Here is a 27,250-nt window from a genome sequence, read left to right as displayed (position 1 = left end):
ATTTACGTCACGTTAAATGAAGTCAATATTTTGACAACCACTGGTCATTATTAGTTAAGTATCAGGCTTATAACTTTTTTTTACAATTTCATCTTTTGCATTAGATAATATCGTTATTAAATTTTATAAGGATTACGTTAGGGCTTGTAGTTTGTTCACTTTTAAGATAAATATAAGTTATTGGTAAAATATTTATTATTTTATTAATTGACATGATTGATTTTATAAACCAACAAATTTGTTTTTTAGATACAAGTCTTAGATAATGCATATTGCTCGTCGTTATTCACCTCCTCCACCAGATCCTTATCCGTTACCAAGTTTACGTTTAGTTATACTTTGTGTATCTGTTGCAGTTGCTTTGAGTATGATAGTTGTTATCTTGCTTATTGATGTTCGACCCCCACCTCTTTCTGATATATTTCTTACTACAGCCTACTTTCCACTTGGACAAAGCTTGCAATTAAAAACACGACGATGGACTAAAAATGAAAAAAGTTGTCAGAGCTATGGTGTACCACGTTTAATTTCAAATGTTACTGACACTCTTTGTGGCCAAGCAATCTGGCAGAGTACAGCTGAGTCAGAGGAAGGTGATCGCTATGTAAACAAGATAGATACAGCATATAGATTTTTTGTAAATTACAATGACAGCTCTGAGTATTTTAAATGGTTTTTATTTAGTGGTAGTGTTTTACCTCTGCCTATTTCTTATTATACAGAGGAGACTAATACCTCTCCTACAGCTGGTCAACAGTATCGTTCATTTCGATGGGAGCCTATAAATGGGAATTATATTAGTTCCAATAATGATTCTAAAAGAAACGAACATTTAGGTGTGCAAAAAGAAAAAGTTTGCAATAATAAAAAATGTAAAGATGTATTTCGACACATTGTTTACGTATTTCGGTATGTTTTTAGAATTACTCAAATAGAATTATTCAAAGTCAAAGTATTTAACATATATATACATATATATATATATATATATATATATATATATATATATATATATATATATATATATATATATATATATATATATATATATATATATATATATATATATATATATATATAAATATATATGCAGGCCTGGGTGAGAGAAAATGAGCGCGAGAGTGGAGAAAAGCTCTCCTAAAACAAACATGGTGACCCATGCGAGCTGCTCCTCTAAACAGTTTCTTATGAGAGCTTTTGATTTTTGCACGATTTCATATTAAGCAAAATTTATTGCCCCATGAAAAAATTCTTTAAACAAGCATTGTCTTTAGGCTTTCACATTAGCTATCCATTCATTTGTTAACTACATTATTTATTTGAAATAAAATTTAACAAAAGCTATAAAAGTTTCTACTGTTTATAAAAAATGTTTTATATTTTCTTATTGAAATAGAATTCAGGTGTTTTAAGAATTATTATAACAATTAAAAATTCCACAATAAAAGTAAATAATATATTAAAATAAATGATGTATAAAACAGGGTTGCATGGTTTTAACCAAATGGTTTAAACCATGGTTTAAACCAATTAAAAAAATGTTGGTTTAAACCAAATTAATGTTTTTTTAAAATATTTGAACTTACAACAGAAAACTAAAACAGGGTTATGTTAACAAGTATAACTAATCTTCAATATAGATATTTTAAATCCATGATTTTTGTTTCTGTTTTTTTATAGAATAGAGTCCTCAGTGTTCTTATAGAACAGAGCAGTAATAAATTAGTAATAACACTTATTTATCTGTTTTCTTCTATAGGCTTTTTCTCCTTCATTAGGTTCATCAAGAAGCATTGCTTCCTGATGAACTTACTTCATCAGGAAGTTTTCTTAACGATATATATATATATATATGTGTGTATATATATATATATATATATATATATATATATATATATATATATATACACACACACACACACATATATATCGTTAAGAAAACTTCCTTATGAAATAAATATTTAAATGTTTAGCAAAACTATAAGTAGTTCTAACATAATTTAATGATACCACAAAAAATGTCTCAAAAACTGGGCGCAAATGTGATATGATTTGGTTAAAATATACACGAGTGACTGTTCCAGAAAGAAAGGGGTGTAAAGCAGTTTGTAATGTGTGTAGAAAAGAAATGGAAGGTCAAATTCAAAGGATGCATGAACATATAAAAAAGTGCAAGCAATCACAACCCCATGAAATTATGGAATCAATGGAAGATCAACAACTTCTTGAAGGTAATTAAATTACTGCATTGCAATTTAAATTTTAAACTTTCCCTAAATTGTAAACATATATATTTGAATTATCATGTATAGACATATTAACTTAGAATAATTCAATAAACTGCAATTTCATTTTAAAGGTAACTCACCATCAACGTCACAACAACAAATGAAAAGCTCCCAGCCCAATTCAACATCAGCTGATAAATATTTGAAAATAGATTAGTTTTCACACAAACAAGCCTCAAAGAGAAAGATTTATTTGATCTGCAACTTGGTAGATTTATATACAGTACAAACTCTAGCTTCAGGACAGTTGAACACAAAGAATTTTATATATAAAAAATGAAAAATTTATCAATATGCTTTATCCAGGATACACTCTACCTAATAGAACTCAAATTGGAGGAGAAATATTAGATAGGGTTTATGCAGAAGAAATTGAAAAATGTAATGTATTGAATGGTAAAATTGAAGCCATGTCTTTAGATGGCTGTAGTAAAGTACATAATGAACCTATAGTTTGTATCTCTGTAATTACAGATAAAATTAACATTTTAGTAGAAACAATCAACACTTCTGGTCATTCACATACTGGTGAATATCTTACACAATTAGCAAGAGAAGCAATAGATTCTGTAAGATGTAAATTTGGATGCACAGTAAAAAGCTTTGTGACTGACAATGCAGCTAATATGAAATCAATGAGACAAATACTGTCATCTGAAAGAGATATTATCATAACTTTTGGGTGTGCTGCTCATATGCTGAATCTTTTAGCAAATGATCTTAATATTGAAAATGTGAGCAAATGTTGCACAAATAATAAAATATATAAGACATAATCATAAAGCTGGAGCAATTTATAAATTAAATGGAGGAGCAAAATTGCGACTTCCTACTGAAACTCGCTGGAATTCTGTATGTGATTCACTTGAAAAATATGTCAACAACTGGAGCATCATTTTCACAATGTTTGAAAAAAATAAAGACTTAGATCCTATGATTGGTAAAAAAGTAAGTGATATACAGATAAAGCGAAACACAGAAGATTTTTAAAAAATATTAAAACCAATTGCACTAGCACTAGATAAGTTGCAAAGAGATCAAGCAAAAATAAGTGACACTGTTGAAATTTTTAAAGATTTGATAAACAGTTTATCATTTTTAACAAACGAAAAAAAAAATTGAATCTAGATACCTTCAGACTGTCAATGATGCTCATTTCCTGGCAAACAACATAGATCCTAGATATTTTGGATGTAATCTTTCTGAATATGAAAATGAAGCTGCCATGAATTTTGCAGATAAAGAGTTCAAGAATTTGTTACCAATAATATTCAAATTAAAAGCCAAATCTGCTCCATTCGATAAAAGCTATTTGTATAGCGAATCTGTTTTAAAAAATGTATCACCAATAGAATGGTGGAAATCTCTAAAAATTGTGGATTGAAACATAATGGATATTGAAGGTTTATTAAATGCACCAGCTTCTTGTGCTGGAATCGAAAGAATTTTTTCAACTTTTGGCCTTGTTCATTCTAAGTTAAGAAATCAATTGGGGGTAGAAATAGCAGCAAAGCTTGTACTTATATATAGAACATTAAACAATGATGTATTGAATAATTTTGATGAAATATTACAGTAAAATTGATAAAGAATATAGTTTACTCAAATAAAATGCATTATACTTTTTTTTAATTTAAAAGGATAACTAAATACGGCATTATTTAATAAAAACCTAATTTTAACCAAAAAAACCATGGTTTTTTAAAAAAACCTATGGTTTTTGGTTTTTTTCAAAAAAACCGGTTTTTTTGCAACCTTTTAAAAATTATTATGCAATAATTTAAAGTGTCATAATTTTATATTTTATCAGTTAAATAATTTTATATTTTATCTCTATAATTTAGAGTGTAATAGTATTATATGTATCAGTTAGTCCAATCTAATCAAAATATGTGCATTTCAATCAGCGCTCTCTTTTTTAATTTTTTTTTTTTTTTTGCAACAATCGTGCCTTTTAAAAAACATTGCAGTTTATTATCAGTGTGGACCAGAGGAGGGTTAAAGCTCTCTCTTTCTGCCGAGGCCTGTATTATATATATATATATATATATATATATATATATATATATATATATATATATATATATATATATATATATGAATGTTTGACTCAAGTCAATTACAATTAAGTCAGATTTTGGCTGATATGGGATATTAGTTTGGCTTGATTTTTCTTTATTAAATGCTTATATATAAACATTAGTTATAAACACCATTATATTATTAAAAGCGTGAAAAATGTTTCAGTGGCATTGAAAAAAGTTTAGCAACACAATGGCTTCCTTGTTATTTGGTAATAAAGTTGTGTATAAAAGCTAGAGATCTTTTATTAAAAATTTATTAAAACTATAAAATAATTACTTTTTTAATTGTATTTTTTTATGATTTTTCTTGTAACAGTTTTATTATAGCATTATTTTACATCTGGTTATGACCTATTTTATTCAGATCTAAATACAACGAAAAAATATAGAAAATATTAGGCTACTGTTATTTATGTTTTAAAAAATTTCGATCAAATTCTTTTGATTTCTTTAAGGATGTTTTTAAAAACATTCAGGATGTTTTTAAAAATATTCTAGTCTTTTAATTTGCGTTTTTGTGGTTTTTTTAAAAAACATTAAATTTAATTAATTTCCTCAATAAATTAATGCGTTTTGTTGCAATCTAACTTCAATTTTGTCAGTTTAAAAAACATAGACAAGCTACAAGCTGTTTTTTACCACAAACTGTATATTTAACGCCTTAAATATGTGAGCAAATAAGCATTTGCTCACTTTTTTTGCTTATCTAAATTGATACAGCTTTTTTAGAAAAAAGAAGAAAAAAAAAAAAATAATGAATGAAAAGATTGCTGTCCCATACCAAACCCTCAGTTGATGTAGCAGCATTCCCGCTGTAAGTCAGGCTATTTGTCAGTCGATGTTTATACTGAAGCCCCTGCAGGCTATTTCAGTATGACGTCACACTGCTCAATTAAATCAGCAGTATAAGATATATATATATATATATATATATATATATATATATATATATATATATATATATATATATACATATGTTATATAGTATATAATAGCTATGTATTATATATAAATGTAATCTACGTTTTTATCAAAATAGCGATATCATAGCAAATGATTTAAAAGTAAAATAAATAAAAAAAGATACATATTTTTAGGCAGAAAAATGCATTTGCTCGTCTAATCATATATGGTTTTAATCACAGTAAGGATGGAAGACTTGGAGTTGACTTTGCAGGGAGGTTAGTTATTTTATGAGATTAAATTTTCCTAATAATAAGTTATATTTTCTTATTAATAAGTTATTTTTGATAATTCTTATGTCTTGGACCTATTATATTATTATATTATACTTATCTGTCTTAATACATTGACCTTAAACAATGTTCACTTTCTTTGTAGTTACTGGCAAAAAAATTTTTAATATAAAAATAAACACTAGCGTACAACCCTTGGAATTAGGGTTGGCATTCAGCAATGCTGAACTAACTGCTGACCTGAAAGCATTTGAGTTCGGCAAAAATTTGCCAACCTCTTTTCTATGTTTATAGTCAAACCTTTGTTAGCCTATTAGATAAATAAAGGGTGAAAGGCTGATCACTAACAATTTTTCGCTTATTCTCAAAGGCTTTGCCAAGGAGGCCTTATGCAAGATAGTATCCAAATACAGTAAATACATTCAAGATGAGTATTTTTATCAAGGCTACTTATATTTGTATATTACGTTATCTATATAGGCTGATTCCATCAACAGCTGTGAAATATCAGTATTTATAATGCCATGTTGCGCATGGAATTTTTATTGGACAGCAAATAAAATTTTTATGGGACAACTTAGGTGTTGATTTTGACAACTTTTAATTGGACAACTTGAAAATAAAATGAATTTTCTTTTGATAGCTATCCGTGCATAATGTGCACAAAAACACCTTTTTCTTGTAATCATATCAATATAATAGACTGTATTAATCATCTTCATGCTCCATCACTATCTGAATTCTTTACTAATTGATCACAAAAAAAATTTAAACTCCTTAGTGTTTACTGGTAAAAAAATATCTTCTCCTGATATGGTTGCCCTGGTATTTGAGTACTTTTTATTGTTAAGAAATCTTTATTCTCGATTACACAATAACTATGAACTAAGTAGTGGAAAAAATGTACATCTAAACTGATGACAAATATACATTTAAATTTAGAAATATTAGAGATTTTTTAAAGTCATCTTTTGACAAATTTTTTACTAGTTTTATTTCTCTAAGACAGGTCATTCTACTAATTAATGAATTTATGTCAAACCACAGTTAACATATCAAGAAGGTAACATTTTTGGTAAATCTGTCAACTCCCAAAATGAATTGGCAAAAACAATTGGGTTTAATGAGTTTTTATTTATTTGCTGGAAAACAGTTTTATTATTATTTATTTTTATTATTATTTTTTTATTATTATTATTATTTAGTTTTATTATTATTATTTGTTTATTAGGCATTACCAGTAATGGGTTTAGATGCTAATTTTCAATATGATTGAAAATTAAAACAATAAAAAATTGTGGTCATGTATCTTTTAGCATTTAATAAATGTATTCGCAACAATTGGCTCACAGAAAAATCTTAAGAGCTTTTTTTTACATACAAGGTATTTTAAAAACTGCCAAATTTTCAATCTAAAAAAGATGCTATTGAAAAATTGTCTAAACTTAATGAAACTGCAATTTTTCCTAAAATAATTAAACATCAAAATGTGTCAGTGAGACAAAATGAGACTGTAGCTACTTTAAAAAATCATTTTTTTGTAAAAAGTATTGATGACACCAGTTGTTTTTTTTAAATCTATTTTTTATCAAATTTTTGTAAATTGTTAGTTTTAAAAGAATTTATAAAAATAGTTTTACCAGAGATGAAAAATGTGCTTTTTTGTTGCTCAAATGTAAACAAATGAACTTTCTTAAAGCATTTAAATTTTGGCAAGGATCAGGTGGTACCTACTTTGTAAATGTTCAGCAAATATTGCAAAAAATTGACATTAAAAAACAAAACTTTTTTTTTAATTCTAATTTACAATAAGGCTGCAAAAAACAACTATTAAGTTGGGAATTACTAAAAAAAATGAAAGAGAAAGTCGAAGACTTAAAAAGTTGAAGGTTGTATGAGTCAGGAAAACATGAAGATGGGAGACAGTTCCAATGCATTGAAGTGCAGGGAAAAAAACTAGATGAATAAAAGTTTATAGAGCATGCAGGGACAGATACAGAATGAGACTTTGCTGAATGACAAGTCAAGCGAAATAGAATTTTAGTTGATGGAACTAGAGATAATAGCTCCTTTGACCAGCGACCATGGTAGTATTTGTAGAAAAGAGAAAGAGATGCAACTTTACGACAATGGGTAAGAGGCTCAAGCTTAGCAGATAGAGTGGGTCCTACTACGTTTACAATGCGTTTTTGAACTTTGTCTAGAAGAGCAAAAGCATCATTAGGAGAACCAGCCCAAATATCACAACAGTATTCCATACAAGGATGAAAAAGAGGTTTGTAGAGGTAGAGAATGGAATCAGGAGAGAGAAATGGCGAGCACAATAAAGAGAAGCAACCTTAGCAAATGCTAATTTAGCAATCGGTTGTATATATGGTTTCCATGAAAGGCCAGTAGTAAACAATAATCCAATAGTAATCCAATAATAAAGAGGACTCATTGAGAGGGTTGCCATTCATTAATATAGAAATGTCGACAGTATTGCAATAGTTGTTTGCAGTAAATTATAGAGTTTTGTTGGAGTTAAAATTTACAAGCCACTGTAAGCCCCAATCTGTTACAGAAGGGAGATCAGATTCGAGATCGGCTGTTTGAATATTGGTGTCATTGCTGATGGTTTAAAAGTTTCATTGAACCATTTTTGTGACATATAAATATGTATTGCAAGATGATACTTTGTTCAATGTTTTTAATAATCTTTCTGTTATTGAAAGCAATTTGTTTAAAGAAATTATTCCTTAATAAAATTTTCCTTTAGTTGGACATAAATCTTTTTTTTTAATTCATCTGGAGAATATGTTAGAGAGTTTAACTGTGGTGGCTTAAGTTTGTCGGGTACTAACATCTGCCCTTGGATATTTTATTCATAAATTTTATTTCACCATCTTTGCACTTTTTTCTGTCGTGTTAGCTTATTTAACTGCTTTTTGATGGTATCTGACTTTTATGAATTTACCACTGACTTCTTTTATTTCTTATTTTGATTTCAAATCAAAACAATCTGATTTTAATTACAAAAGGATTTTGCTTTCATCATGCAAATATTGAATAAATTTAAACTGAGGATTCTGGGATTGAAATGTAGGCAAACAACTCAAAAATGTGTAACGACAACAATTCAAGTGAGTTTTCAATACAAACTCTCAATAACTTTTTGAATTCTTGTTTATTGTTAGTGAGATTTTAAAAGCTAGTTGCAATGAAAGTTTTCATTTTGATCAGTTAGTTTAAATTTGATATTTTAAAGCCTGACCAAGTAAACAAGTTTTTATTTTTATTGGTAGATAGTTTTCTTTGGCAGTACGTGAAATTTAATAAACAAATGAATTTAAGGAATCTTAAAAATAAACCCACTTACAGGGTGGGTATATTTTCCAAAAGTTAACTACCGTTCGTATTAAGCACCTGAGAGCTTAAACAAAAAGAATTTGACAAGGTTAGAAAAATATTAACCATCTCTAAATATTGACTGTTAAAATGATATTTTTAAAATAAAAGTATGTTTAGTTAATATGTACATAAATTTCATATTTACAAAATATTTATAAGTTTTAATCCATAATTTTTAAGAAAGCTTAAATTTCAACTCAAAAAAAGATTTGTTCAAAATGGTTTTTAATCTTTTACAATTTTTTTTGCATTAGTACTTGTATAAAGATTACACAAAAGAATCTTTATATACACATAGAAAAAAAAGTGAAATATTATAATTAGCACAAAAAAAAAGACGAAATAAATAAACAGCTAAATTTGTAAAAACAGAATAATAATTTTCCAAAGATATTTAAGCACACAAAGCATTGTTAAAGGTTTACCAATTATGGAAGTAAAAAAACTAATAAAGATGCTAGTGCCAATAAATAAAGCATTACTCCATCAAATAATCCGAACTTTTAATTGAATCATTTATTTTTATTCTAAATACATATGTTCATTGAATCAAAATAAACTTGTGATTTTTACAATTCTTTTGATCTTCTTTTGTAAAACTTTTTAGACACTTAAAAACAGTGGAATATAAATAGTTGCTTGTTTCTGTAGAAGCAAGTCTTAAATTATAAATTTTTTTATAGATTAAAAAAAAAATCTTGAAAGTTAATGTTCTCCATAATTTCACACTTCTGAAATATAGCCACATCACTAATGCTACACTGATATAAAATTTGATACATGCTTATGCTTTTTTACAGATAACTATTAAGACTTAGTTTAAAAAATTATATGTTAAAACTTATTGATTAAAATGCCAACTAAAAACATGGTAGTTTTTGTTATGAACAGCAAACATGAAGCTTTTGTTGTAAACTATCATTCTATTGTTTATTGATTTATATTGATAATGAATTCAAAATGAATGTCATTTGAATTCTCTTTTTGATCTAAAATTGTGAAATTTTACTTTTTTATATACATACTTAAATTAATAATTAAACTTTATACATTCAGGTTTTTAATAAATATACTATGACAGTTAGGAGAAATTTAAATCAAAAGCACTTACACAACATGAAATACCCTGTACAGTACCATTAACAAGATTGTACCATCACTTAGGATGATACCATCGCCTAAGATAGTACCATTGCGAAGAAAACGTTAAAAAGTAAGTTGTTGTTGGCTTTTTTTTAGATTGGCGGGATCTATGGTTGACTTAATTACTCAAAATCAACCTTCTTCGTTAGATGCTTTTATTATAAATTTTCAAACATGGGTACAATTTATTGTGCGTACGTTACCTCTTAAAGTTGTTAGTAAAGGTTGGTCGGTTAGATATTATTTAAACCATTTTTTGAAACAATTCCTCACTAAAATGTAAAACTATACTTTATCAAATTTCTTACATTTATTTAAAAAAATTTTAAATATATGTTATAACATTTATGTGTATATATACATATATATATTTTTTTTAGCATACATGAGTATTTTCATGTTAGGGACAGGTGTTATGTCATTATTTGAAGCTGATTCTTGGGTGATATTCATTGATCTATTCTCCAGTAAATTGCAGTTACTATGGAAACATCTTATCGGTAATTTTGTCTAAGTAGTTAAGTTTTATCATTTTAACATATCTTACACTTTTATATGCTAATAATAGAATTTATTTTACAAATAATTATTTAGAAGCTTCACTAAAAGATTTGTACTTTTTGGCCGTTGCGCTTTTTCTTCTTATCATTCACCGAACACAAATATTTCTTTCTGTAAGTTTGACAGTTTTTTAAAACGTTTTATTGATTAAAATAGTTTTACTTGTTTAGAATATAAATTATTACTTGCTTTATATTTTATTATATTTATATAAATTTCTTATAAATATAAGTTATTTATTATTTCTGTTTTGCAGCCGTACGGTGAAATGAATCATATACACACAAAGTGCAGCAGTTTATTGACATCAGCTGTTGAGAAAACGCGCCAACAAGCAGATTCTGTGAAGGATGATGTCATTTTGCAGTCTTGAGATTTAAGCATATGGGATAATATATTTTTATACAAATATCATCTACTTGCTTGAATATGTTTTAAGCTTGCTTTTATGTTTTTAATAACAACCGTTACTTTTTATGTGATGGTTTTAATGATACTTTGCTTTCTACTTGGCTTCTTTCTTTGTTATAGTGTTTGCTACGTAACAGCTTTATTTTAAGTGATGATTTTTCCCACTAAGTTTTATTTGATGGATTTATCCGGCAGTTGTTGCATTTTTAAAAGTTTTGGGTTTTCATTTTTTATATTAAGATAGACGTTACATTAGTACTATTTTTTTTCTCTACAAGTTTTTGGGAGTATTTCTAGCACTGAATCAACCGCTGAGTTTTTTCAATAAGTAAGTGCTTCAGTAGAATGAGATTTAAATCGCTGTTGTGTTTTGTTTTGTGGTGTAATTTAAAAGGGTGGATGAACCAAATATGCGGTTTACTTAAGTAAAGTATCCAGAATATTCTGCTGTCTATAACTCGCTCGTCGTTTTTTCTCACATCACCTGGAATATAAAAACCATTTATTACTTTCAGTTCGTTTGTGGTTACCAAAAATTGAACAATTGTAGGTACGGCTATTTCTAGGAAAACTTGGTATTTATAAAAAATGCTAGAAAGTTCTTGGAACCCCATAGCATATTTTCGTGGGATGTACAGTATATCTGAGCGTCCACTGTGCGCAAGCAACAAGTTGTTTCCATTATTTATGTACATCTGAAAGTATTTACGGTAAATTTTAAATCTTTTCCCCAAGGTATATATCTCTTGCACAGCGTGTTTTGTATTGTTGAAACCGTAAGGTGAAATCCACCAGTACCATGTTGTGGGAATAGATTCATTCAAATTTACGTGGCCGTATTGGTTGTTTGAAATCCATATTGAATTAATATTAAATTTGTTTTCGATTAAGTTCCAGTAGTTGAGTACAACATCGTCGTTTATGTATAAATAGCCCTCAAAACTGTGATGAGAACGTATAATTTCTGCTAAACATTCATATCCAAATAATCCACGATGAATATTAACAACGGTCACGTTTGAAAACGATTTTGCTTGAATTGAGCCACAAAAAAAAACTCTTTGAAATATCGGGCCGTAGAGCTCACTTAATAAAGGTATGCTGTCATAAAATGGGTTATTGTAAACAATGATTAGTGCAATATTGTTAAAATACTTGTTGTAGCAGGTATGGTTAAAATTCTTGCTGTAGCAGGCGGCGTTTAAATACTTGCTGTAGCAGGAGGCGTTCAAATATTGACGAGAGTCATTAGTAGAATGCGACAATAGGTATACTTTTTTTAAATCGGATAAACCAAAATCTTGATAATTCATGCCTAAAACAAACAAATATCGATTTAAATACGTGTTAGAATTACTTGTTTATTTAATGCAGAGTAAGTTCATGGCAAAAAAAAAGGGTTTGCACCATACCTTGCTAAAATTGCTGATATTTCTGTAAATTTTTTTTAATTTTATGATAGCAACTTAAAGCTTTTGATTTAAAAACGAGAGTAAAAATATGAGCCAAGAATGTTTTGCTATTACCTTTATAAGTTATCTATAAGTTACCTTTATAAGTTATCTTACAAGGGTGATAAGTGATAAGACAACTATAGTCTTCCTTTTGCCCTAGTCACGTAGATCTTTTGTTCATGATATTGTAATTGTAAATAATCTTTAACAGCGATATATATATAAATATGTAAATATGTATATATATATATATATATTTACATATGCTCTTGCATGGCAAAATAAAAGCATTCAGAATATTTTTAAAGACATTCTAGTCTTTTAATTTTTAGTCTTTTAATTTGCGTTTTTGTGGTTTAATTACTTCCTGCAATTAAATTAATGTGTTTTAACATAAACCTTAATTTTGTCAGCTTTAAAACTACAAACAAGCGAAGAGCCATTTTTTACGTCAAACACGTTTTCTTAGCTGTAAAGTGTATATATATATATATATATATATATATATATATATATATATATATATATATATATATATATATATATATATATATATATATATATATATATATATATATATATATATATATATATATAAAGTAAATCTGCAAGGTAAACTTTGTGCTAATCTGCTGAATCTAAAATTTATAGTTTTTTTTCTCAGGATAATGTAATATTGCTAATTTTAAGATCTTCATAATTGATCTAATTAAAATAATAAAATAAGGTGTTATCAAATATAGCTCTAAAGAAAATTTGACTGATAAGGAAAGTATTTGATTTTCTTTAAAATTAGATGCGTGACTTGATTGTACTGGGTGTGGCGGAATAGTGACAAATTTTACCCATGAGCGAGACTAGGAGTTTTCAAACCGAGACGAGACCGAGACGAGAAGTTAGTACTTCTCGTGAGACCGAGAACGAGACGAGACGTGAAATTTAACAATTTTTGAAAACAAATTTATTAAAATCCAAATAAAAATAAAAAATGTAAACATGGTTTTGACAAATAGACACAAATGACATTTGTCAAATAAAAACAACTTTTTCAAACATTAATTCAGAATTTTTTTGCCAAACTTTTTTAACAAGACAATGTTTTCTCTGATTAAGATGATTTGTTCTACTTTTTCTGGGTGTAAGTTGTGTCTGGATGATCGGACGACATTTCCACCTGAGCTAAAAACTCTCTCTGATTTAGTTGAATTTGCTGGAATAGCTAAAATTTGTCTAGCTAACGAAGAGAGTTCTGGAAATGTATTTGAATGCAATTTCCACCGATCAAGAATCGGAAAGTCTTTTTTGGCATCAGGGAGATATTCATATCGGCACATTTCGCTCAAAATAGGATTCAGTTCAGATGTTGGCTCTTGTGCTTCAAGTCTGACGTTTAACTTGCGCTTCAGTTTTGAATTAGGGGACAAATATGCTGAAAGGAATCTGGCAACAGGTTGGCACTTAACATTATCCTTAACCTGTGAGGCTAACCATTCTTTTGTTGTTTGAAATTTTTTGAAGAGCTTCAAGTGAAGTCCCTTTAAAGCAGGATTTAAGTAGTTTGCTACAGCACTCAATAAGTTTCCAGTGTGACAAAGAGGAAATCTTTTCTCAATGCAGCTTTTCAAGTTTTTTGCATACAAGACACCGTAGCCATTTTTTCTATCCGTCTCAATAAATTGATCAATTTTGTCATGGATTAAATAAAGAGAATCGGCGACAGTGTTAATTGTTGGAATATACTCAGCCGACCACGTTTCTGTAGCTTCTTTAAGTGGTGCCAAAATTTCTACTGCTCCCTCGATTGATTTCCACTGTGATGCACTGATGGTCTTTGAAGAAAAAATATCTTCATTTGCACATAAGCTGATAATTGCACTCTTTAGATGTAGGACAGAAGCCATGCAATCCAGTTCACTATTCCATCTTGTGTCAACAGATTGGCGTAGCTGTCTAAAATTGATTCCTTAAGCGTCTGATTCTGATTCAAGCAACTCAGCTGCAACTGTTGACTGGTGAATTAAAGAAGCGAAATCTTTGCATGTTTGCAACGCATCATCCAATCCAGCAGTCATTCCAAATGAGTCTCGAACTGCACATTGCAAAATATGATTGTTGCACAAGTATTGGTCAAGGAGTTTTGACAATTTGACTGCAAGTTTCATGTTTCTTGCCTGGTCGTTCACGAAGTACATCGGCAAATCAGCAGTCAAATTTAGTTCTTCTAAGAAAGAATCCAGCTTTCCTTCAATTAAGATACCTGTGTGTCTGCCTGGGAACTGTTAGACATAGGGTGTCCAGTGATGTAGTCTCCAATTTTCGTCAATAGCATGAAAAGTCCAAGAGATGTAGCTGTCCTGAGCTCTTGAAGTCCAAAGATCAGAAGTAAATGCAGCACTTTTTAGATTTGGCGTAATCTCCGTTATTATGCTCTTCATTCCAGCTTGAACTTCTCTTGACCGAATTGAAAGCTTTGTTGAATATGCTGTTTTGTGATGAAGGCTCAGTTTAGGGTTTGCAATGTCAAACAGTTTCTTGAAACCTCTTCCTTCGACTGCTGAAAAGGATGCCAGATCAGTGCAAAAGTAATCCAGCATTGCAGAATCAAACTGTTTTTGAATGGAATTGTCTTTGTCATATTTGGACTTTGTTTCAAGCATTTCGACCATGGTTCGTTGTTTCTTCTTAGGAGGAGGAAGAAGAGAGTCGTCAGTTTTTTCAGAATACTCAACGTAATCTTGGCTGTGTTTTTTTCGAGGTGACAATAAAGTCTGCTTGTGTTTCCAGCTTTTGTTTTCAAAGACGCACGCCTTGCATTCAGCACCGTTTCTTGTTTTTTGAAAATATCTCCAGATTTTGTTTTTTCTTGGTGACATTTTTGATCGTTGAAATGAGGCAAGAATATTTCTTTTCAATATGAACAATATGTGTCAAGTTCAATTCCACTGGTAAACTAATGAAATTAAATCGAAAGTGGACCATTTTATACAAAAAGTTTTTGTATTTAAAATCTAATTAAAAATATTTAAAATCTAATTAAAATTTTTTAATTAGATTTTAAAAAAAAATCTAATTAAAAAATCTAATTAAAATCACGGAGTCAAAATATTAATTAACTAAAAAAACAAGTTATTAAGCATTTGGTAAATTATAACAATTTTTAATTTGAAAAATAATATAATATTTAAGTCTCGTTCTACGACTTCTCGCGAGAATTTTCTATTTCTCGTTTCTCACGAGAAGTCCCATTTCTCACGAGAAACGAGAACGAGACGAGATCTCGCTCATGGTTAACAAATTTTTATTGTCGCAAATTTGATTGTCAAAAATGTGAAAAAGGAATAGTGTCGCAAATTGTCGCATGATTGATTGTCGAATAACAGTATAAGAAATAATGTCGCAAATGAATTTTATGAATAGTTTCGAAAACAAAAAAACGGAATAGTGTCGCAAATGAATTAAAGAAATAGTGTCGAAAGCAAAAAAACGGAATAGTGTCGCAAATAGTGAAAACGGAATAGTATCGCAAATAGTAAAATGGAATAGTGTCGCAAATTAGTGATCGACCGAAACCGAAATTTGAGCCGAAACCGAAAGTACCGAAATTTCGGTTCAGTGAAGCCGTAGCCGAAACCAAAACCGAAATTTCGGCCGAAATTTGAAAAAGAATGTTTAAAATCCCTGAACCTTTTATGATCACCGAATTAAAGCAAAAAAAACTATTTTACATATATCTAAGCAATCACCATGAAACATAGTTTGATATAAACTATAATTTCAATAATTAAAAATAATAATTGAAGTATTTTCTCTGCGGAATACATTTTTTTTTTCATATTTTCTGGCAAAAGTCTGTTTCTTTCATTTGAAAGAATGTCTCCAGCAGTTAAAAACAACCTTTTTACTTCGGTAGATGTTGGTCGAGGTCGTAGGAATCTCTTTGCTACTTTTGCCAAACCAAACTTTGCTTTTAATGTTCTTTTCTATTATGAATCTATGAAACTTCAGACCTTCTTTGGAGTTTGAATCAATTTTTGAGATTTTGTCAACCCAACCAGGCATTGCAAATTGCAACATTTCAGCCTTCTGTTGTTTTGTTCTGGTGTCAAATAAGGGTATTGTTCTTTTTTTAATTGTAATAGGCTCAACTTGATCTGAAGTTGGTATATTTTCAGGACTGCCGGTAGTTGTGAGTATTGCTTTTTCAGTTAGGAGATTTTTTAGAGTAAATGACTTCTTAAATGTGATGAAAGTCCGCTAAGTGATTGAAGTTTTAGATTCTGCGATCCACGAGATACTTTCAAATTCCAGATATTGTAAGTTTCGTGTTTGAAATCACTACCTGTCACGGTAAAATGATTCTATAAACCAGTTTTTTATCGATTATTTTCCGTTGTAAAATTTAGCACTGAGAAGCTTTTGATGAAACTATTGGTTTGGGTTGCTTTACTTAAATGTTAACTCATTTTAAGAATGATTTTGAGAATAGTAATTTAAAACTATTATGTAACGTGATTTCAATTAAAATTTCTACAATTGTCATAATTAAAAATTGATTTACTAACAAACGATTACAATTAGGAAACCGTCATGATCCCACTCTAAATTATAACTTAAAAAAAAATCTTATAAAAGTTTCGGCTCATTTCGGTTGCGGTTTGAACCGAAATTTCGGCCGAAACAGGAAAAGTAAAAAAATTATTGAAGCAGAAATTTCGGTTTCGGTTTCGGCCGAAGCCGAAAGTTTCCGTTCACTATCGCAAATAGTAAAATCGAAATAGTATTTCTACTATTTGCGACACTATTCCGTTCTCGCTATTTGCGACACTATTCCTTTTTTATGTTTTCGACACTATTCCGATGGAACTGTTTGCGAGATTATTCCTTTTACTATTTGCGACACTATTCCTTTTGTTGTTTTTGACACTATTCATTAAATTCTTTTGCGACACTATTCCTTTTTTTTTTGCGGCATTAATCCTTTTTAATAAGTTCGACATTGTTCCGAAATTCATTTTTCGACTTTATTCCTGTCACACATTATATTGACTTTTTTAATAATTAGACTTATTAAGTATTTTTTTAACTTTTATCATAATGACTTTGAGAAATAGGGGAGAGGGGAGGAGTTATTGATATTTTGGTATTCTTTTTTTCTGAAAAAATTTCAAACATTTAACAATGCATTTTAATGTTGAGCCAAATACAAGTGTACATTTTTTATTAATATTATAACTATAGTCAGTTGACTGTAGTAAATAATGTTTTACTTAAGTATAATGTTTTTACAAAGTTTTGCGCAATATTTTGTAACTTCTCACTTTGTTACTTATTGCTTTGAAAATATAATATTTATGTCATTTACATTGTGCAATACTAGGTATAACATAAACCTTTAATTTTATTGTTTTAATAAAATAGTTGTTATGCTATCATTAAAAAATATAATAAAATGATATACATTACGAACATATTGTACATACTTTGTGTACATTATATTACTCAATTTAAATATTATCTTGTGATGTATAGTTTATTTAAAAAAACATATAACGTTTTTCACACAAATTTTGAAAATAACTTGCAGATGTTTAAACCTTGTGTTTTAAACTATTTTTATTAGAAATAATACCAACTTATTCGAGAAATCTGTTCTTATCAAATGTAATTTTTATTTTGAGCAGACTGCTTGTTGGCAAGAAGTTTATTAGGAAATATTACGCTGTAATACCCTGCTTGATTATGATTTTACATTTATATGGACAAAAATAATGTTGCTTCGCAAGAAATGACGAAATTTTTCATAAACAATCGTAAAATACAATGTCATGAACAATCATATATTCGTAGATCTTATAAACTTAAAAAAAGTGGTGGCTAACCTGCCAAATAAAAATTGTGGCTAATCTGTCAAAGAAAAAAAAGTTGTGGCTAACCTGTAAAAAAGAAAGTTGTAACTCACATGTCTAAGAAAAAATATTGTGGTTAATATGTCAAGAAAAAAGTTGTGGCTAACTTATCTAAGTAAAGTGATATAATTTTCTATCAAAAAATAAAAATAACAATGATGAAGATTTGATATTGTAAAATAAAACATCAAATAGGAATACAAAAGATTACAAATCTGGTAAAATCAGAGAAGGATAACAAAAACATCGTTAAAGTCAACAAAACATCGTTAAGGTCAACAGAAATATCGTTAATGTCAACAAAAACATCCTTAAGGTCAACAAAAACATCGTTAAGGTCAACAAAAACATTGTTGAGGTCAACAAAAACATCGTTAATAACCTCATTAAAGGCCATTTGTCTTGACATATCTGAAAAATATTTCAAAAATCAGTCAAATTTTGAGAAAAATTTGACTGATTTTTGAGAAAAAAAGAAAAGTACTCCTATGTGAAACTATACAAACTGTTTACAAACTTATTATATGTTTTGTTTTGCATCAGCTAGTTCAGTTGCGTTTAAAATGCCGTCAAAACAAGATGTACTACGCGAGCGCATGGTACAGTTTTATCAAATGCACGAAAATCTCGGAAAAAAGTTTACTGTGAATCATTTTAAAACCAAAAATGTTCTACTTTCAACTATTTACCGTATTTTGGCATCCTTAACAACGAATCGTAAAAGTGGTAATGGAAGACCAGCTCAAATAATGAACAAGAAGGGACTTCGTTTGCTTCATGGTGCTTTCAACAACAATGGTTCAACAAGTCAACGAGATGCTGCAAAAAAGTTCAAGTGTACGCAGTCTTATATCTGCAAATCGTTGAAAAAACAAGGAAAACTATGCCGAAAAAAAACTAGTTCACCGAAATATACTGAGCAACAAATACCAACCGTGAAATCTCAATGCTGCTGGATGATCCAAAATTACTATGGAAAATGTTTTGTTTTGGATGACAAACGTTACTTCCCCCTCTCCAAAACGCAAGTTTCAGGAAATGATCGATATTATGCAGATAAAAGTTTTACAACACCTACAAAAATAAAATACAAATATAAACACAAGTTTTAGCAGAAGGTGATGCTGTACATTCTCATAACTGAGAGGGGAATTTCCAAGCCATTGTTTAAGCCAAGTGGTTTGGCTATTAATCAAGAAGTATACCAAAACCAATATTTGAAGAAAGAATTGATTCCATTTCTTCAAAAATATCATTCAGATGGCAATTACTTGATTTGGCCGGATAAAGCATCATCGCATTATGCCAAAAAAAAATAAGTCTACTTGGAAAGCCAAAACATCCCATACGTACCAAAAAACCGCAATGGGACAAACTTGCCTCTGTTTCACCCAATTAAAGATTTCTTTGGATATTTGAATTTGTTACAATAACTGGAAAGCTAAGAATTGCAAACAATTACCCGAATCAAAAGATTCGTCAAATCGATATAAATGCTGCACAATGCTCCTGTTCCAACATCACGACAAAACTACGTTGAACTGTTGATAATGGACCAAATTCAAATACTCATTATTTTTATCTTAAAGATAAGTGATATACCTTCAATTAAAAAAAATTTAATTTTCATTTTCTAAACATTTTTTTTTTATTATAGTCCGATATGAAAATTCTCATTTTTTAGTTATTACCCATTATAATGCTATTTTTGTATTTAAATATAAAATTGTGAGAAAAATTTAGGAAACCAGATACCGTATCTGGGTTTGCCCTGTTCTGCAAATTAAAACTGAGCATTTATTGTGATACTACCTCCTTTTTTTATTGTTTTAATGAAGTGGTTATGTGAGTCTTAAACTATGCTATTTTCAAGTACAAAAATATAATTTTTGGATCCAGCAGGTTTTAAACTCCTTTGGTACCAAACTTCAATTGAATCAGCATTACTACGAGCATTGTTTTAGTGCAACAGTAAAGAGAAAAATTGTCAAAGAAAAAAAACTTTAGAAAAAAAAAACATAGAAATGTCAGGTAATAAATTTACTGTCTTTCCTAAACTATTTTTTTTAACATTTGTTCAAAACATATCAGCGACTCTTGTATAAGAGATATAGAAAATTGTTTTTGTGTGTTTCTTGACATGGAATATCTCAATAACTATTAATTAATTATTGTGTATGTATTTTTAAGTATATATATATATATATATATATATATATATATATATATATATATATATATATATATATATATATATATAAATATATATATATATATATATATATATATATATATATATATATATATATATATATATATATATATATAGCGTATATATATACTATTAATCGATGGAACTTACTCCCACAAACTGCAATTGACTCTTGTAATCTAAATGAGTTTAAACATTGTATTAACAAACACTGGCTCTAGTTTTACAATTTATTACTGAATTTCTACTACGGCTCATGCTTTAGCTCCTTGTCTACCAGCAAAGAGCTAAAGGGTTGCTTTCCCTTTCAAGCGAGATAAAAAAAAACTCATTTACTTTGTGTTACTAGTTAAATCCTTATTTTAATATTTTCTCGCCGCAACTTATCATTATTATTATTATTACTTTTATATATATATATATATATATATATATATATATATATATATATATATATATATATATATATATATATATATATATATATATATATCAGAGCTGGAGATTCGAGTCGCTCAAACTCGAGTCTGCCTTAAGTCACACCCGTGACTCGACTCGAAAATCGACTTGGATGTTGCCTTGAGATTTGCGACTTGGCTCGAGAATTTTAAATTATTATTTTCCCTCTCTTCAAAAGTTGAGCATTTTTCATTTTATAAAAAAAAATTAGAACGAACTTTAATTCATAGAATAAAAAAATGAGAATGACATTGCATTTATTATTTGTATTTGCTTTAGGAGAGAGTTCTACTACAACATATAACTGCACCCACCCCAAGCAGCGAAAAATTTTAACAGCCGTTGTGAACATCTAGTAGTTGATGCATAACAACCCGTGTCTATTGTAGAAAGTGAACATTTTAGGCAATAAAATAATGGTCTTGATCGTCAGTGTTCAACTATTAGCCGTTCTGCCTTAAAAATCTATTTAGAGAAAGCGTACATGGATGAAAAAGAAAACTTAATAGAAAATTTATGTCAGGCTGCAAGCATTTCCCTAACACTTAACATTTGGCCAGATAGAAAAATGAGGGGTTCTTGGTGTAACAGCAAATTACATACATAACTATGACTGTTACACACGACTGTTGGCATACGATAGGTTCTTAGGTGCTCATTCTGGGGATAACATAGCAGAATATTTTGAATCCATTTGTAAAATAAATAAGATACTTGACAAAGTTGTGTATGTTGTGGTAGACAATGGCTCAAACATGCGTAAAGCATTCACTACAAAATTTTCAGAAAAAACCCAAAGGTGATGGTGATGCACCTGATGACGGAGCGAACCCTTCACCGCAGCACCGACAGCCATATAACGTACTAGAATCTTCGATCGTTATATGACTTGACTTAAGACTTGACCTTCGTTACCTGAGACTTGACTTGAGACTTGATCATAAGTGAGGTGAAAACAACTTTGATATATATATATATATATATATATATATATATATATATATATATATATATATATATATATTAATATCGCCTATATATTAATAATAATAATAATTGCTGAAATAATACCATAAAATTTTATTATGCCTATAATTATTTTATAAATGTTGTGTTGAATTCTGAAAATTATACAAAAAGCTATATATATATATATATATATATATATATATATATATATATATATATATATATATATATATATATATATATATATATATATATATATATATATATATATATATTTATATATATATATATATATATACAAATATATATATATAGCTTTTTGTACAATTTTCAGAATGCAACACAACATTTATAAAATAATTATTGGCATAATAAAATTTTATGGTATTATTTCAGCAATTATTTTTATTATTATTATATATATATATATATATATATATATATATATATATATATATATATATATATATATATATATATATTAATATCGCCTAAACGAATGTTCAACCTAAGTAAAGTAGAAAAAAAACCTTGTGGTAAACGGCAAAGAATTTTATTTTTAAGTGCCTTTGACATGGGTATCTAAATAACTATTAATTAACTAGTATCTATATGTATTAACTACATATATATATATATATATGTATTAACTACATATATATATATATATATATATATATATATATATATATATATATATATATATTATATTTATATATATATATATATATATATATATATATATATATATATATATATATATATATATATCAAAGTTGTTTTCACCTCACTTATGATCAAGTCTCAAGTCAAGTCTCAGGTAACGAAGGTCAAGTCTTAAGTCAAGTCATATAACGATCGAAGATTCTAGTACGTTATATGGCTGTCGGTGCTGCGGTGAAGGGTTCGCTCCGTCATCAGGTGCATCACCATCACCTTTGGGTTTTTTCTGAAAATTTTGTAGTGAATGCTTTACGCATGTTTGAGCCATTGTCTACCACAACATACACAACTTTGTCAAGTATCTTATTTATTTTACAAATGGATTCAAAATATTCTGCTATGTTATCCCCAGAATGAGCACCTAAGAACCTATCGTATGCCAACAGTCGTGTGTAACAGTCATAGTTATGTATGTAATTTGCTGTTACACCAAGAACCCCTCATTTTTCTATCTGGCCAAATGTTAAGTGTTAGGGAAATGCTTGCAGCCTGACATAAATTTTCTATTAAGTTTTCTTTTTCATCCATGTACGCTTTCTCTAAATAGATTTTTAAGGCAGAACAGCTAATAGTTGAACACTGACGATCAAGACCATTATTTTATTGCCTAAAATGTTCACTTTCTACAATAGACACGGGTTGTTATGCATCAACTACTAGATATTAATAGATTTATTAAAAGAAATTCTTAAACCAACCTTTGAAACAGTAAACAATGATTGTAATTACTGCAGCGGCTAACAGCCAAATAGAGTTCTGATTTTTCATGGCCTATAAAAAACAATTAAATTAATAATTACTATTATGACCAATTTTGTACAGCAATCTTGTCATAACATAGACTTGCAGCCCAATCAAATTCTATTTAAAATATTACACAAGTTTCAATAAAAAAAAAATTGAATATTGTGATTTTTATGGGCTTAAAAACAAATCAAAAAAGTAGTAAAACTACTATAAACTATAGTAAAACAAAAAAAAATCAACTAACGGAAATCAAGAAGTTATGTAGTTTGGAACTAAAAGTAGGAAAATACACTATTTTACCATTTTTATATTTACATTCAAAGAATTACATTAGGCGCAAACCTTGAATTTATGATCAAAGCACAAAAAAAAACTCGTTTATATTGAGACAGAAAAAGAACATTTTCATTTTTTTGTTTGTTCTGTCTGATAAGAAACAACAATTGCATATTGAATAGACAAAGGCAATTTGTAAAAGAATAAACAAACCCAGTCTGAAATTTCTACTTTCAATAGGTAATCTCCGAACATAATTATCCCTCACAGTGTTTTTTGTTATGCTGTTCTTGATAACGACGTTCGAAGCCCATTATATATATCTTAGTAAAAGCACTCCCTGTTTTCCTTTGAGTAAACTCCCATTTTGTCCTTTCTTATTTATTGGGATAAGAGTTAAGGATATGGTTTTTTAGTGACATTTTTTTATCTCATTTGCTGTAATTCTTTACAAGAATGTAAACCAACTTTACATAGTTTTTAGCCTTGTGATTACCCGAGAAACCGTAAAAAACTACACACAAAAAATGTTAAAATTGCTTTGGAACTTGGCAACTTGTCAACATCTATGATCTACTTGATTATAAAAAGTCAAAGGTTCTATGAACATCCGATGAAGATACCAACTCTAATCTTAGTCGCAGGCAGTTTTGAAAAAAGATCTATTAGGTATTTAAAAGGTGCTAAATCCTTGTCATGAGGTGTGACAAATTGCATTTAAGAGGCATAGTCCTTTCTGTGAGAGTGCACGGTTGTCCCTAGGCAAAGGAAGTAAAGAAATTTTTTGAAACCCTCAAGTTTAGCATACGACTTGGACCTAGGTTTCTATTTAGAGTGTTGATATTTTTCTGATTTGGCAAGCATAGTCTTATCTCCTCAACCGCTTCAGCAAAAGTGTAATTTGTATCTCCAACATTTTCCTCACCGTCGAGTTTACTACTTTTTTTTAAGGATATCTAATCTCTCTTATGAAAAGAGGAAACGGTTAGCTCGGGGTTCATCCGAAATGGGGCAATGGACAAAGAAGTGTCTTGTTTATTTATTTGTGAAACATTTATGTTTGAGCAACGTTTTGTGGGGTCAAAAATGCCGAAATAGCATTTTCTTGTATGGTCCATTGGTTGTTGCTAAATTTGCGGGATAGCAAACTTCATGGGACTTTTTAATCCTTTTTACAAATCTTTAACATAGCACATATTACTAAATATATAAATTTAAAGGCAGGAAATATCTCACATAATAACTAGCCGCTTATGATTCGCTAGAAGAATAAAAATGAAAGGAATTAGCCGCTAGAAGCATAAAAATTAAAAGGAATTAGAATTTTTAAAGTATTTTTTATAATATAATATAAAAAAATAGATAAAAAAACACAGCAAATTTAGTTACAACAAATATATGAAAAGTTATATAAGAAAGTATAAAGATCTTTCACAAACTACTTAAATAACTCTACAATTCAAATTAAAAAATTATGATGTAATAACCGCATTTTTGAACATATACAGTTAATCGTAAAATTGTATATGTTCAAACGTAGGTTTATGTAAAGTCATAGTTGCGGTTAAGAGTAATTAAAAAAAGACAAACCATGTGGTTTTTTTCATTCCCCAGATCCACCCCTAACCTTTAAACGCATTAAATGAGAAAAAATTTAAACTAGGTAAAAAAGAATTTAACTGTTTAAAAAAATCTTAAATTTAAAAATAATACAAATTGTTAAATAAATAATCGGTTTTTAAAAAAACACACTTACAGTTTATATCCATATATTATATATATAACTTTAATTTTGTTATATACTTATATATATATATATATAAATACATTCATTGACATTGCATCATATTTTGCAAGTTTCTTTTATACGCTCGCTTTACGTATTGATCACACGATCAGGTTTATTGTACAGAGCTTATAAAAGTTCTCTGCTTCGGCCACGGTCATTATACAGAATTGTATATTAAAGTCTATATAATTTAACTGGTAACCACAAACATTGTAAAAGATTATTTATTAAAAATTTATTTGGGCTGGTTTAAACATTTACTTGCATACTTGTATAATCTTTATACATACAATTTAAATATTTTAAACTTTTTTTTTTAAATAAACTTTCATTTTAATATAAACTTTTTAGAACATCAACATGTATACTTTCATAAATGGCAAAAATATTCTTACAATAATATCAATAGTTTGAACTTTTTGTTATAACTTATTATTTTTTTTTTTTATGTAAGAAGTTTATTGTTGTATATAACTAGGTCTTCTATCTTGCATTATTCTGTTTTGTAAAATATTTCGACTTTTAATTTAAGTCATTTAAAACTTTGTTTTAGGCACTTGAGTAAGTACTGAAGTTTCTTGTCAAGAATTCAGATTTTGAGTAGTAAAATTAGAGATCTCTGAAGTAAAATCAGACATCTATGAAAGTTTATATTTGACATGAACTTCAATAAATCAAATCTAAAGTATTAAAAGCTTAGTTTAAATATTAAAGCTGTTTTTAACAACTTTTTTAATAAACATGCTCAATGCAAAATTTAGGAGCTTTTTTTCTTTTCTTTCTTATAATACCTAAAGGAAAGTTTTTAAAGATTTTTCGAGCTCTAATAATGATAGCATGAAAAATTCAAAAAATTAAATTCAATAAAAAAACAAAAAAAAAAAAAAACTCAAAAAAAACCTTTTGTTTGAAATAAATATATACAATGTATACACTTAATGTATACAAAAGCGTATCAAACGACGCAATACGAGTTACCTATTTTAAATCAACGTACTTTATTTATAAGAAAACGCAACAGACTACACAACATGGATTTTCTTCTTTAATTATTATTTATTTAATTATTATTTATTTAACTATTTTCTTATTTAATTATTATTTATTTAGTTATTATTTATTTAATTCTAGTTGGTACATTGGGCATCATACAGGCGTTTTGGCGTATAAACACAATAACATGCGTATTGAATACCAGACTTGCCGCCCTATAGACATGCCGCTCTACTAACATGCCGCTAAATAGTAATTAAAGTAAACGAGCAAGCACATAAAAGTTCAATCCGCTCAAAATCAAAAAAGTTCAGTTAAATAAGTCTTACTTTATATATTATAATTTTATGCTTACATTTACTATTTATTAAATACTGGCATATATTTATATATTTTTAAACTCTAATTTACCTCTAACAATATTGCAAGCAACCACTATTAAATTATGAGTTACTTTAAATAGAGAATAAGTTAAAATACTAGAAAACCGTAAACTGAAGACTTAAAAAGTTGTAGGTTGTATAAAAAAGGAAAACATGAGGATTGGTAAGAGTTATAAGGCTTTTTTGATGTGCAAGGAAAAAAACTGGATTAATAAAAGTTTTAATATGAAGTAACAGATACAGTAAAAGGATACAACTTGTTGAAT

At 28.4% G+C, this 27,250-nt stretch overlaps 2 protein-coding genes across 3 annotated transcripts; one reads left to right on the top strand and one right to left on the bottom strand.

Annotated features, from left to right (window-relative positions):
- The first annotated feature begins 216 nt into the window (after positions 1-216).
- LOC100200063 (uncharacterized) lies at positions 217-11,090 on the top strand. Its single transcript, XM_065808971.1, has 6 exons — positions 217-909; positions 5,470-5,553; positions 10,198-10,325; positions 10,482-10,601; positions 10,696-10,775; positions 10,919-11,090. The coding sequence occupies exons 1-6, from the start codon at positions 266-268 to the stop codon at positions 11,033-11,035; spliced, it is 1,173 nt and encodes a 390-aa protein (XP_065665043.1). The 5' UTR covers positions 217-265; the 3' UTR covers positions 11,036-11,090.
- LOC101239808 (uncharacterized) lies at positions 10,919-25,752 on the bottom strand. Of its 2 annotated transcripts, XM_065808972.1 has the most exons (4): positions 25,576-25,752; positions 23,495-23,567; positions 20,796-20,824; positions 10,919-12,388 (listed from the first exon to the last, which is right to left on the bottom strand). In XM_065808972.1, exons 1-4 carry the CDS (start codon positions 25,586-25,588, stop codon positions 11,367-11,369), a joined length of 1,137 nt encoding a protein of 378 aa, XP_065665044.1. In that variant the 5' UTR covers positions 25,589-25,752; the 3' UTR covers positions 10,919-11,366. The 2 variants fall into 2 exon arrangements, with proteins under 2 accessions (XP_065665044.1, XP_065665045.1); XM_065808973.1 differs by lacking the exon at positions 20,796-20,824 and having other exon boundaries at positions 25,576-25,735.
- Between the last annotated feature and the right edge of the window lie 1,498 nt (positions 25,753-27,250).

The sequence above is a fragment of the Hydra vulgaris genome, chromosome 11 (genome assembly GCF_038396675.1).
Source record: "Hydra vulgaris chromosome 11, alternate assembly HydraT2T_AEP".
NCBI lineage: Eukaryota > Metazoa > Cnidaria > Hydrozoa > Anthoathecata > Hydridae > Hydra > Hydra vulgaris.
This window is presented reverse-complemented; position numbering and strand designations above follow the sequence as displayed.

Excerpts from the sequence above, each read along its gene's own strand:
- LOC100200063 (XM_065808971.1), top strand. The coding sequence starts at position 266 with ATGCATATTGCTCGTCGTTATTCACCTCCTCCACCAGATCCTTATCCG. Across the intron at positions 910-5,469 it reads CACATTGTTTACGTATTTCG|GCAGAAAAATGCATTTGCTC; the intron begins GTATGTTTTTAG and ends ACATATTTTTAG. Across the intron at positions 10,602-10,695 it reads ACTATGGAAACATCTTATCG|AAGCTTCACTAAAAGATTTG; the intron begins GTAATTTTGTCT and ends ATAATTATTTAG.
- LOC101239808 (XM_065808972.1), bottom strand. Across the intron at positions 20,825-23,494 it reads CATTGTTTACTGTTTCAAAG|ATTACAAGAGTCAATTGCAG; the intron begins GTTGGTTTAAGA and ends AAACTCATTTAG. Across the intron at positions 12,389-20,795 it reads GTCAATTGCAGTTTGTGGGA|GCATGAATTATCAAGATTTT; the intron begins GTAAGTTCCATC and ends TGTTTGTTTTAG.